Genomic DNA, 12,729 nt, shown 5'->3' on the forward strand with positions numbered 1-12,729 from the left:
CTTTGCTCCATCATCTTCACTGCATTGACCTCAGGGCTTAATTATGAACATTCAAATAGTTTTGTAAAAAAATAAGGAACCCAGTAAAGTGAACACAGATTTAAATGAAGTTTTTATTTTTTTTTTTTAATTATTAAATAATTTTTTTTTCCTATAGCGGCTTCAATGTTGACTTTTGAAATATCATTTACTTCACAGAAGGATTTAAACACCTTTCATTTAGTCTAATTCTCGCACTTATTTTATTTTTAATTCTCACTTGGTGTATTTTTTTTTCAGTCTAAATTTACCTTTTGCACTTTCAATAGATTTTCTCTATTTTTTTTTTTTACTCAAACCTTAGAAGGAAAAACTAGTGCATTCCATTCCTTCTAACAAACAATAACTCTGCCTCTGATCACTGTACCATGAACCTCATTTGAAGTGGTGTTGTAAAGAACAAGATGTTTAGTTCCACAGACGGCTGCAAATGTTTCTGTGGGATGTCTTTGATGATGGCAAAGCCAGGGTGGAAGTTGGGTGTACAATCATTTTTCTAGGGCCTTCGATTTTAGACTGTGCAAGAACTCAATCAGTGCAATCCTAGAGCAACCCCAGGGCTGTTTTAATTCAAAGCAGACACCTGTAGGCTGCTTTAAAATGAACCTCATCAAAATAAGATTTTAGGCATGCTCTGTGCTATTTGCAGACACCTTTAGAGGTAAGATCTCAGGCGAAGAGCTCCTCTCTGTGAAGTGGACTAATTTAGCAAGTAAACCAGCCTAAGGCATAGCTTCTATCCAACTCTTGGCTCTGGGACTGAGGGACTGTTTGATGTTTGAGGGACTATTTAAATGTCTGAGGAACTATTCTGAGGTTAGCACAAGTATGACAGTTGGGTCACAGGATGTGAGGAAGCCTCTCATCTGTAAGCTGAAGGACAAGACTGCAGGCAGATACAATGCTGACGAGGGTGTAGCACCATCTGTAATGCTTTCAGACAGAAATAGCTTCCCTAGTTGACCAAGAATGCAAAGCAAGTTCACATCTGATTGAAATGAACTGCGTGGATGTGCTCTAAAAAGCTTTTTGTGGGAGGGAAAACACAACAGGGAGAGGAAGTGACTAGCTCTAAGTCAGTCACTGAGATGGGGTGATGACCTGCATATCTGTTTTGTTCATTTTGGAGAGAGTGGGAATTGAGAGTGGTTCTGCTTTCATGTTAAAAAGCCAGCTGAGAGCACTTTGCAGAATAAGTAAGTCATAGAGAAGCCAAAGGTTGTGCCCAAGGTTACCATCACAGGACAGTGGTAGAGCTAGAAAACTAAGAGTCCTAGTGTCCCCATCTTCCTCCTTTGTTTCTACCATGTGCCAGAAGGTAATCACAACATCTTACGTTGCTCTGGGAAGGTCAAATTTATGACAGCTCTGGATGTGGAACATGAGGTCTCCTCCATTGAGATATTCCATCACAAAGAAGAGATTTTCCTAGACAATGAGATAAGACAAATATTAGGGGTGGGGAAGAGGAAAATAAAATAAAAAAGAGGAAGAAAAATAGTAGTGTCAGGGTTTTCAGTAGAAAGCAGCTTACCGTTCAAGATCCTAATTTCTGCTCTTTGTTCTCTAAGCCTGCACATTAATTTCTATAAACAGCATTAACAAACATTGTGAAGTCACATTATAACGAGCTGGTGTCATTGCTTTTTACCAGTAGAACTCAAGGGTCACTAGAAGGGGATAAGTAACTTTTCAGCACTTGTATAATGGAAGGACAGATGGACAAGATTCCTGGGAGACTGACAGAAGAGGAAGAAGCAAATCCCAGGTCTCCTCTGGTTCCCAGCTCAATGCATCATTAACTCAGTGGAGTGATCTCAAGTTGGTGTTACCTGCATGCCCATGCATCTGTTATGGATGAACATGGCTCTGGCCTTTTTGAGTTACCAGAGACACTGGCCAAATGCAGTTATCTAATCTAAACACATGCTTACTTTGAAGATTTGGAGCTGCTACATTAAATAAGGCAGAACTTAACTTGCTAGTCTACTCATTTCTTGATGATCATTGGGTACTTACATGCTAAAGAAAAGTGAAAAAATACCAAGTCTTTGTTCCCCTACCAGAGCAGTGGGAAACTCTCCTCTTGGTACATAAGAGGGATAGGGGAGATCTCTGTATTGAACAAACGGCAGAAATGATCACCTAGGTTTCCTTTCCAATCCTTGGTGTATGCCATACTGATTCCAACCCCAGCCTTCACCACCAGACCCATGCAATAGCTGGAGGGCAATTTCCTCAAGTTGGCTTGAAGCAGATAACAATGGTGGCCATGGCCTTTAGCCCATGTGCAAACCGTGGAACATCCCTACTGCACTTAAGTGTACCTATAAAGCAGGAAGATCTCTGTTTTCTGGAAAGAGTGTATCTGTGCAATGAGTTATGCCCCCAATTTAAACTTCTGTTTCAGTAGTGTCAGCTTCTGTGTATAAATGCATGAATAAAATAAAATGGATGTGGTGTTTTCTCTGTTCATTAAACATGTGAAATCAGTTATCTCCAAGCTATGCAAAAGCTTAGAAATATCCTCCTTATGCTGTCTAGTGTCCATCATAAATTTTATTTTGGGGGAGGTAGTTTTTTTGACTTATACTTTTAACACTTGAATGAAGATTTTTATCTATAAAATCCAATGTAAGCATCTCCAGCAGAAAATCAAGAGCCGGATATTAAAAAAGCAACAACAAAAACAGAAAATACACACAACAGCACCACGGTACTTCTTCTTTTCAAATAACTTCTCCCTGCTCTAATTTGTGCAATTTCTTTAGCCAGATCCTTTTAATTACAGTACTCTCATTTAAATGGAAGTCTGGCTGGAAACTCTACCTGTCATCCATGAAGTGCAGGGAAAGATCTGTTATCCCAGGGTAAGCATTTAAATTTTTCCTATAAACCATATGGGTGCATATTTTCAGTTTGAAGGTCTTCCATCTGCAGAGGTCTGTACACATAAGTCAGCTTAAGTAAGTAAGAAGATCAAATGGAAATCAGCAGTTTAGTACAGAAATGCATAAATCTTGGAAGAAATGTGAATACAGGAGCCAGTAAAGGAAAACAGTTGAACAGATACTATTTGTGGAGGAACTCAAGGTGATGATGAGGACCAACAGCTATTTGTATCACGCTGGTACAGGAGAAATCACATGGGTTTTTGAATGGGCCAGATAGATCATTGGTGTGCTGGGAAGAAGAACCCTGGTTTTAATTTGGAAGTTCACTGACTTTGGCTACACCTTATCACTCATCTTTAAGCAAAAGCTGAAGTGCACACTTACTCAGTACAACAAACAACCATGCTCTGCTTGCTCACGGATTTGAGCAACCATCTAATGCAGACATTCAATTGAACCGGGGACTCTTATAGCATCCTTCTCTCAAGTTGGAAAACAAAAAGTGGACAGCCTCTCAGATTAATTCACTTCTAAAGACCATTATACAAACACAGCCACTGAGTTGCCTACAGATACGAAGCTAAGACTACAAACCTGACTTAGACCTAATTACTACTTGAAGTTTATGGCCTACTGAGTGCTATGGATTAGTACATAAATACTATGGAAGAGAAAGATGGCATCCCTCTGAGTTCTCTGCCCTGAAACAGGGGGTTTCATTTGCTTCTTACTAAGGCTAGTTGTCTGATATGGCCCATGAAGGAAAATTGCTTGAGATCAGCCCTATATGCGTAATTACGATTAGCAAGAAGCAATCTAGCAGCACAAGCTGCAATAAATTGTTAGAGCCACTTCCTAATACTGAGAACTAAGAAGCTACAAAACAGCTTAAAAATGGGAAGTGGCAAAAACCATGTTTGAAACCACTGAAAATTCAACAGCTTGCCAGAGGGCAAAGGGTTAGAATGGCTATGTCTGTAGACAGGATCCAACCTATGCTTCCTCTTGTCCTGGAAAATGTAACTGTTGACTCCTCTGGAGAGTCTGCTGGCACAAGGCTCTGAAGTCTGTCAGTGTCTGCAGCAGACAAGAGTGTGATGAGTGGGTATTTCTAAAGAAGTGGCAGCTGGGATGGCAAGACTTTACCATGCACTTAACCCTGCGACGGCCTCAGGTCAGGAGTGTTAAGCAAACAAATAGGAATGCTGTCTCTCATGTAGAGATTTAGGTAGATCTGAAGAGCCCCCCACTTTCACACTGTCTGGCTTCCTGGCAGACAGGCCATGGACAGCTTGCTGACCCCACTTGAGATCATCCCTGTGTTGTGGAACACTCAGACCAAACTTCTGGTCATTCTTCCAGAGTCACATGATAGAACAAACCTGTTCTTACTGAAGAAATGTGGAGCCATGATTTATAACCAGAGTTCAAGGAGGACTGGCAGGGCATTCCTACACTCCACAATAGACACTGTACCAAGGTAGCTGGCACCACCTTGAGGAGATCAATGTGTGAATCATTCCTTACAACTAGTTCATCTGGATGGAATGACTTTGAAAGACTTCTCCAAGCAAGTGGAAGAAAAGAAGGCTATAGTCTTCACAAATGCCATGACTGGTTGGGCAGAAGAGGGGAGCCAGTAGTTGTTGTGTACCTTGACTTCAGCAAAGATTTTGATACTGTCTTCCAGAACATCCTTGTAGGTAAGGTAAGTCTGGAAGTGTGGGACAGGTGGGTGGGCAGTTTAGTGACTGCCTGGTGGATGAGGGAAAGGCTGCTGACATAGCCTATTTCAGCAAAGCCTTTGACACTGTTTCCCACAATATTCTCCTGGAGAAACTGGCAGCCTGTGCCTTCGACAGGTACACTCTTTGAAGGGTAAAGAACTGGCTGGATGGCCTGGCCCATAGAGTAGTGGTGAATGGAGGTAAATCCAGTTGGTGACTGGTTGTGAGTGCTGTTCCCCAGGGGTCATACTTGGGGTCTGTTCTTTTCAATAACTTTACTGATGACCTGGATGAGGGCATTGAGTGCACCCTCAGTAAGTTTGCAGATGACACAAAGATGGCAGGAAGTGCAGATCTGCCTGGGGGAATGAAGGCCCTACAGAGGGATCTGGACAGGCTGGATAGCTGGACTGAGACCAGTGAGATGAAGTTCAACAAGACCACGTGCTGGGTCCTGCACTTTGGCCAAAACAAACCCAGGCAATGCTACAGGCTTGGAACAGAGTGGCTGGAAGACTGTGTAAAGGAAATGGACGTGGGGGTATTGGTTGACACTCGGCTGAACATGAGCCAGCAGTGTGCCCAGGTGGCCAAGAAGGCCAATGACATGCTGGCTTGTATCAGAAAAAGCGTTGCCAGCAGGGAAGTGACTGTCTCTCTATACTCAGTCCTGGTGAGGCTGCACCTCAAGTACTGCGTCCAGTTTTGGGCCCCTCACTGTAAGAAAGACATCAAGGCCCTGGAGCGTGTCCAGAGGAGGGCAACAAAGCTGGTGAGGGGTCTGGAGCACAGGCCTTATGAGGAGTGGCTGAAGGAGGTGGGATTGTTCAGCCTAGAGAAGGTAAGGCTCAGGGACACCTAGCCCTGCAAGGTGATCACTGCTGCTCACATTTGTTCTCTCCAGCGTGCGTGCTGTGTGGCCAGGCAGATGTTGACCCAAACATCTGCAGGGGCACATTTGCGGACAGTGGAATTTGTGTCCATGTGTTCTGCTTGGTGAGTTTCCCCAAGGGCTCCTGCCAGCTTCCTACCAGGGATGCTCCTTTCCTTTCTCTCTTAATGAGATCCTGCACTTTTCTCTCCTACCGATGTTTGCCACCATCTGTTTTGAAGAAGGATCCCCCCAAGAGGAAACTGTGCACCTCCCACTTGCTGCCATCAGACGTGCAGTCAAACAGGCAAACCAGAAACCCTGAGTACAGCAGGGTGTTTTGTGCCAGGACCCGCTAACACCAGCTCAGTCTGGACCCAAAGAGAGCAGGGCCCTTCCAAATGGCTCCAGGACAACATCCTGCCATAGCAGACAAGCCTTGTTTACCAGGTGGCTCTGCAGATTTGTGACCCAGCAATGCTCACATCCTGTGCCCTGTCCTGAGGAGTGGGGCTGGGCATGGGGGCCCTGAGCCTGCTGCTGATAGGTCTGCTCTGCTCTACTCTTTCTTTCCAGCAATGCTTTGTTTGTGGTGAGAGGGAGGCTGCCATCAGCTGTGCAGAAGTGCTGTGAACAAAGTTTCCATCTGTCCTGCTCTGTGGATGGGGAATGTGTCACCCAGTTCTATGGGCCACACAGATAAGGGCTGTCAGCAGCAGCCAAGCCAGTAAAATCTAGGAAAATAAAGGGAATTAATTCCTCCCACGTTGAGGCAAGAATCAATTCCCAGGACCTGCTGTCCTCCTCAGCATCAGTCCCAGAAGGGTGAAACATGAATGCCATCTGTTTGTGGTTCATTGCCATTTAGGGCCAGACAGATTTATATATTTAGTGCTACTTGAGTTTTGGTTTGGAGTATGATCTCTGTAAAGTGCCCTCAGCCCATGGAGGAAGGTGACAGATCCTTGTCTTACCTTGGTTTGAAATGTGCAGAAGACATGAGTCAGGAACGGGTGCTCCCAAGCTAAAGAGAGGACTCTCTTCTCCACCATCGTACATTCAACATCATCATCCATAAGAACCACATCCTTCTTCAGGGCTTTCACAGCGAAATACTGGTCTGTGTTCTTCAGCTCAGCAAGGAACACCTAGAATGGAAATGGCTGCTCTGAAAAAACAATGCTCTTCTCTCTGAGCTGGCAACAACAGCCATGGAAGCTGAGCAAGATGGGCTGAAATGCAGTACCAAGCAGAAAACTTTGCATGGGAAAATGGCTCTAAGGAATTCATAAGTGTAGACCTTAAAAAGTTGCTATTTAAGTTCTGATTCTGTCATGAAGACTGTGTAGACTTTGAATTTGTTCCCCACATCCAGAACAATTTTATGAGGCTGAACTCTGAGGAAAGATGAGTAACTGGCAATTACAAGAACACGAACTACATGCTCATATGGACAGGACATGTCAGAGAGTCAAGCACTTCTGACAACAGAAACCAACATTATGCAAATACTCATGAGACACATTTCCTGTTTTCTGACATAAAGTAACAAATCATAGAATATTGCTTTGTCAGCATGTGAAATGCAAATGCCTTGCACCAGATCCTCAATAGGTATAAACTGATGTCCACCAGTAGTAGTTAGACTGATGACATCTCTTTCCTCCTTGTCAGCAGCAGGTGTGAGCAGACAGCCCGGGTCCCCTGTGCTTCTACAGGACTCCTCTGAGAAAAGTAAAACGCACTGCAAAGGAGTTTAGGACCTCTGCTGTTATGAGTAGGAAAACTCAGCCCCAGAGCAGCAGAAAATTGATTTCTAGAGACCATCAAGCAAAGCAGCCTCTGCTGGAAAGCAGTGCCAGTTGTGATCTTCATGTTAACGGACTGGCAACACTGTTTCCCATAGTAATTTTACTATTTTTTATTCCCATAAATAAATACCTAGGATTCACCAAAGAGCCTTTTGCAGCTCACTACCAGACACTATTTGCTGAATTAGATTAGATGTGTTTTGACCCTGACAAAGGTTTTATTTACCCTTTTGGCTACTGTTCTGTTTCACTCTGTAGCACTACACAGAGCCTACAGCCTCCTTCTGTCTCTGCAGTGAATGACCAGAAATGCTAACAGTGTTGATGCTGCAGGGACCCTTTTAACTCTCGGTTCTGTGCAGGGCATTGTTTATCCAAGCAAATCAGAAAGCACAATATAAGTGAGACTTATGCTGTGACTCCCAAGACACAGGTAGGCGATGTTAGACTTGATGAAGGGGGAGATTCCTCATGGCTGTGGCCCTCAGTCTCCCCAGGCCCATGCAGAAGTAGAGAAGCCTTCCAAGCATGGAGATCTGCATATCTTGTTCTCTTTGTGGACAAGTGAATGTCACTCCAAATAAATGACAGCACCAGGAGTGATACCTACATGGGAAACTTACGGGAGAAGTTTGCTGCAGAAAGGCACGAAGTAGCCCTTCCCCTCCATGCCCACATAATGCATGGCAGAGAAATGCAGATTCTTAGCTTCTCAACTTGACAAGCCCCTCAACTTGACAAGCAACCCTCATCTGGTGAGACCTGTTTTGAGCAGAAGTTGGATTAGATGATCTCTGGAAAACCCTTCCTTTGATTATGAATATTTCTATGACATCTACGTTGAGACCAGGTTATTCTGGGCTGTGCAGTTTGGAGTTTTGTGGCTTAGTTTTAACTCGCATCTCAGCTCTGCTTTACATACCAAGCGCAGACATTGCAAACGCTTTCATGTATGCAAAGTCAACACAACAGATATTTCCCCACTTAAAGATTTGGTTGCAGCAACTGCTCTAGCTCTCTTAGCAAAAAGTAGGCTTTCTTTCAAGCAGTTTCCACCTTGGAAAGGATTGAGATCTAAGCAATGTGATACAGAATTATACTCATTCTCCCTACTGGCTGCAAAAACACAATGGAGAGGTCCTCTGAAATTATTTCATGCAGTTCTGTGTTGGCACTGAATAACATGAGTCCACTTCCAGGAGACATCTGCACGAAAGAGGAAGAACTGACCATTCATCAAGATTAATGAATCTACTGAAAACAGGTGGCCCTTGTTTCAAAAGCACAAATTCTTGGCTGTTGTGAAATTTGCTTTATGCTCCAGCACAGATCAGAGATGGGAAAAAGCAGTTAGCATTCCCAGCTGGACTTGCTGCTCTGGAGAAAGGAGGTGATCCACTCTCACCTTTTCATCTAAAGATTCTGCATCCTGCCAAGATGGCTAAGACAACCTGACGGGCATAGCTGCATGAAGAGGAACAGCAAGGAGATCTCAGCCTCCTAATGCTTACCTTGCCAAAGCTGCCCTTTCCCAACATCTTGTGCAGGACAAAATCTTCAATGGTTAGTTTTAGTTGCACTTGGTCCTCTGGCTGCTCCAGGAGCTGTTTTCCTCCCAGGTCTGTCTCTATTAGAGACTCCCCCTTCGTTGTGACCTCCACTGGAGTCTCCCAGGAGATGCCCTGTGGCTCTGCAACACACATCAAAGCATTCAAATAAATCCTGGGAAGTAAGGAGAAAATCCCCAGAACTCTTATGAGGTATTTTGAATAGTTCTAGAAAGGTCTTTTCAGATATATGGAAATGAGGTGGACAGATCAAATGAGTAGATTGTCTCTGCTCGCATATAGCTTTCTCTCCAGAGGAAATTTTACTCCAGCATAACTCCATCTTCTTCAGTGGCATTATTTGCACTTTATGAAGTCCTTCATCTGTCCTGCTTTGTGGTAGCAAAACATGACCAAATCTTTCATTTCTGGCAGCCTTTGTTCTTTATTCCTTCTTGCTGGTTGCTGTTATGATAGGATCCCATTTTTTCTGAGACCTCTTCAAGACCCTTGGCAAAACTAGTGTGTGAAACAAATGGGACAGCATCTTCATACTGGATCCATGCTCTGGTTATGGAGCGATAATGAAATATTCCAGCTGCCCTGGAGAGGAACTACTAACAGTTTCTTCAATACTTCATTCCCTTGGATGTTTGTGAAATTCTTGTCCCTTCCTTGCCCCTTACTGGATTTATCCCACGCACTCAAATGCATGTACTTGCTGTACTTGCTGTGCTGTCCTAAATTGCTGAACAAGAACACTAATCATCAGATAGATTCACACATTAACCAGATATGAATAATCTGGGCTTTACTAATTCACACTGACACATTCAGTTCTACTTGTAGTCCACGGAAGATGAACATAGATGAGGGCAGCTTTAATTTTTCTCTAAGGGGCCGAATGGAATAGACAGTACCAAAATCTCAGGTTGGATATTAGGAAAAATCCCTTCTCTGAAGGAGTGGTATAGTGCTGCAATGGGCTGCCCAGGGAGGTGGCTGAGTCACTGTCCCTCGAGATGTTCAAGAAATGTTTGAATGCTGTACTAAGGGATGTGGTTTAGTGGGGAAATATTGGTGGTAGGTGAACAGCTGGACTAGATGATCTTGGAGGTCTTTTCCAACTTTGGTGATTCTGTGATCCTATGAAAATCAGCTTCTGAATCTTGATAGGCTTGTGCTGTATGGTATAAAACCCAGAGCACTGGTGTAATATGGCTCTGCTTTAACAAGAGCCTTCTGATATTTTGCTCTAGGGTTGGTTTCTAAGTAGTTTCAGGATATTAGCTCCACACATGGCAGTATTTTTTTTTTTGCATTGAGAAGGAGGTTGATGGTGCGGCCATCTCTGGTTAGGTTTAGAGCTAAGGATCTACCGTTGCAGCCCTTACTTGGTTTAAGCATTAATTCAGTTGTGCCTCTCTTTTTTTCTCTCCCCTTTCTGGTAGATGTATTTTAAAGCTTGTGGAAGTCTGCAAAAAAGTTACAGTTTCAGAACAGTGCCCCACAAACCATGAAGCTGGAGCACTTCTGAAATGAACTTCTGTATGGGACACATAGATTTAATGAAACTTGTCCTCAGTTTCTCATTTATGGAGATTTAGGAAACATCTCTGTTCCTGTAGCACAGAGGGCAGCAAAAAGTTAATCATTTTTTGGGTGAATGGAGATCTGTCAGTGGTTTTCAGAGGGACTGGATATAACTCCTACCTAAAAATCTGAAATCAGAAAGAGAATTGGCCATAATAATCAAAAGAACTCTGAACCTCCTGTTTCAAGGTTGATTTCTCTTTAAACTTCCCATATATTATAGCTTATGAGTCCCAGAAGAAGAATAAACACATTATTGCTGGTGGAGGTGTGAGGTGTGTTGGAGTACTGGGTCACAGTGAGAGTTTAGGGACTAGCTGGATGAGTAGTGGTTGGCATGTCACTAAAGGCTGGAGAAGTCATGGGGGAAGTGCATATTAATGGCGAGGAAAGGAATCTTTGAGGTCTAGGGTCTTTGCTTAGCCTGAGTGATGTGGCTGGGAGGAGTTATAGATACCCAGGGACGAGAAGAGATATGTCTTGCTCTAAGTGGAAAAGATATGGCTAATAAATTTTCTATCCTCGCCACCTCCACTTAACTATGTAAAAAGATTAATAAAGGCTGCTTTTTACCATACCACTGGGGTAAATTACCTCTTTTTCCTGTTGTAGATGGTGGCACTGCCTGAAGAGGTGTCACCTCCCTCACTAGAACCGGGAACCCAATTTCAAGAGGTCCATCCCTGGATATCTGTTCAGTATCACGCTGACAGCGAGCCTGGATGACGGAAAACAGCAAATGACTTTTGAGCCAAATGTTATGTTCTGAGTTCCTGTACAGTCTCCTCTTGTGTGACTGTCATAGAAGCCAAGATCTAGAAGAGGTCTTTGCTTATGAAAAGAGCATCTCTGTACCCATTGTTTAGAGGTTTAATGACCACAAGCTTCACCAAAGCTTCTTATGTGTGTGGCTGTTTGTAAAGCTAATATAGAGATACCTTATTCTGCAGAGTGGTCTGTGTCCCTAACTAACCACACAAAGGCCATTTTAACATCTTCCTTCCTAATAGTTCTTTATGAAGGGAAACCTGTCAAAACACTGGAGGCTGGAACGTACTGCAGGCTTATCCCTGTACAATGACTGAATGTCACTTTGAGAAACTCCTTGTCCTGGGATGCTGTAGAGGGTAAGAGTTTGCCTGGATTCAGGAGAGATGAAACAGAAGCAGGAAATGGAAAAGCACTGAAGATTATCTAAATACTAAAACCCCACCTATGCCTTAAGAAGCTCCCATGACCTAAATTTCTGGAAATAAGGAGTATTTTAGGGAAAGTACATAGTGTTTGCCTTCTTCACCTCTCAGTAGTGACTCAAAGGTACAGGGCAAGGAGCTTCAGAGAGCCAGCAGACAGAAAATAAAGAAGCAAAAGCAGAAAAAAATCCTAGTTGGGAGCTTGGCAACTTTACTTATTGCACAAAGAGGACTATATAGAGTTAAATCTGGTACATACATTCTCAGAAAGTTAAAAATGGAAAAACATCTACTGTGTGTATAAAGTTGTTGCCTTGGGATATCTGAGGAACCAAAATACTATGGGTGGGGTACCTATAAATTTTATCTGTTTGAAGATACTCAAGAGCTAAGAGGCACCCCAAGAATCCTGATTTAGAGTGTAAATTTAGATGAGATGTTAGAAAGAAATTCTTTACAGTGAAGGTGTAAAGAAACTGTAACATGTTTTCCAGAGAAACAGTGGATGCTCCATCTCTGGAAGTGTTCAAGGCTGGGTTGGATGGGGCTTTGGACAGTGTTATCTACTGGAAAGTGTCCCTGCCCATGGCAGGCATGTTGGAACTAGATGGCCTTTAAGATCCCTTCCAACCCAAATCATTCAATGATTCTATGAATTATTCTATTAATTCTGAGTGGATTTCTTTTCCATTAGTATTGGAGGTAGCCATCTGAACCCATGAAAACTTGTTACCTACGGTGTTCCCTTTAATGCCTTTAATTCTTGCACTGTGCTAAATGTTGGGCAATTGATCTTTCTTTCTCCACATCTCCATGGCTTAAAGTACTTACCTGCTGAGTGCTACCTATCAATGCCAGAGCTTCTGCCATTAGTTTCTGGTTAACTCCACAAAGGTTTGCTACTTTTGTCTGGCACTTGTGATGGACATTCATGCAGCATGCTGAAAGAAAGAACAGAGGTGTCAGGACAACAGAGGAGTGCTGAGCTGTAAAGGGTTCAGCATCAGGCTGGGTAGGAACATGCACTGCTGTTGGCCAAGTGTAGAGACCAACA

The 12,729-nt window shown here is 43.3% G+C and overlaps 1 protein-coding gene across 3 annotated transcripts in view; it reads right to left on the minus strand.

Moving 5' to 3' along the window:
- Positions 1 to 12,729, minus strand: part of PRKCQ (protein kinase C theta) — a 54,807-nt gene that overhangs the window by 11,088 nt on the left and 30,990 nt on the right. For all 3 annotated transcript variants that reach the window (XM_040654341.2, XM_046909153.1, XM_040654348.2), the window contains 5 exons: positions 12,507 to 12,616; positions 11,077 to 11,200; positions 8,854 to 9,032; positions 6,506 to 6,679; positions 1,376 to 1,467 (listed from right to left, as the gene is read on the minus strand). In XM_040654341.2, the coding sequence (XP_040510275.1) occupies positions 1,376 to 1,467; positions 6,506 to 6,679; positions 8,854 to 9,032; positions 11,077 to 11,200; positions 12,507 to 12,616 (679 nt within the window). The remainder of the gene's footprint in view (positions 1 to 1,375; positions 1,468 to 6,505; positions 6,680 to 8,853; positions 9,033 to 11,076; positions 11,201 to 12,506; positions 12,617 to 12,729) is intronic.

The sequence above is a fragment of the Gallus gallus genome, chromosome 1 (assembly GCF_016699485.2).
Source record: "Gallus gallus isolate bGalGal1 chromosome 1, bGalGal1.mat.broiler.GRCg7b, whole genome shotgun sequence".
In the NCBI taxonomy this organism is placed as follows: Eukaryota; Metazoa; Chordata; class Aves; order Galliformes; family Phasianidae; genus Gallus; species Gallus gallus.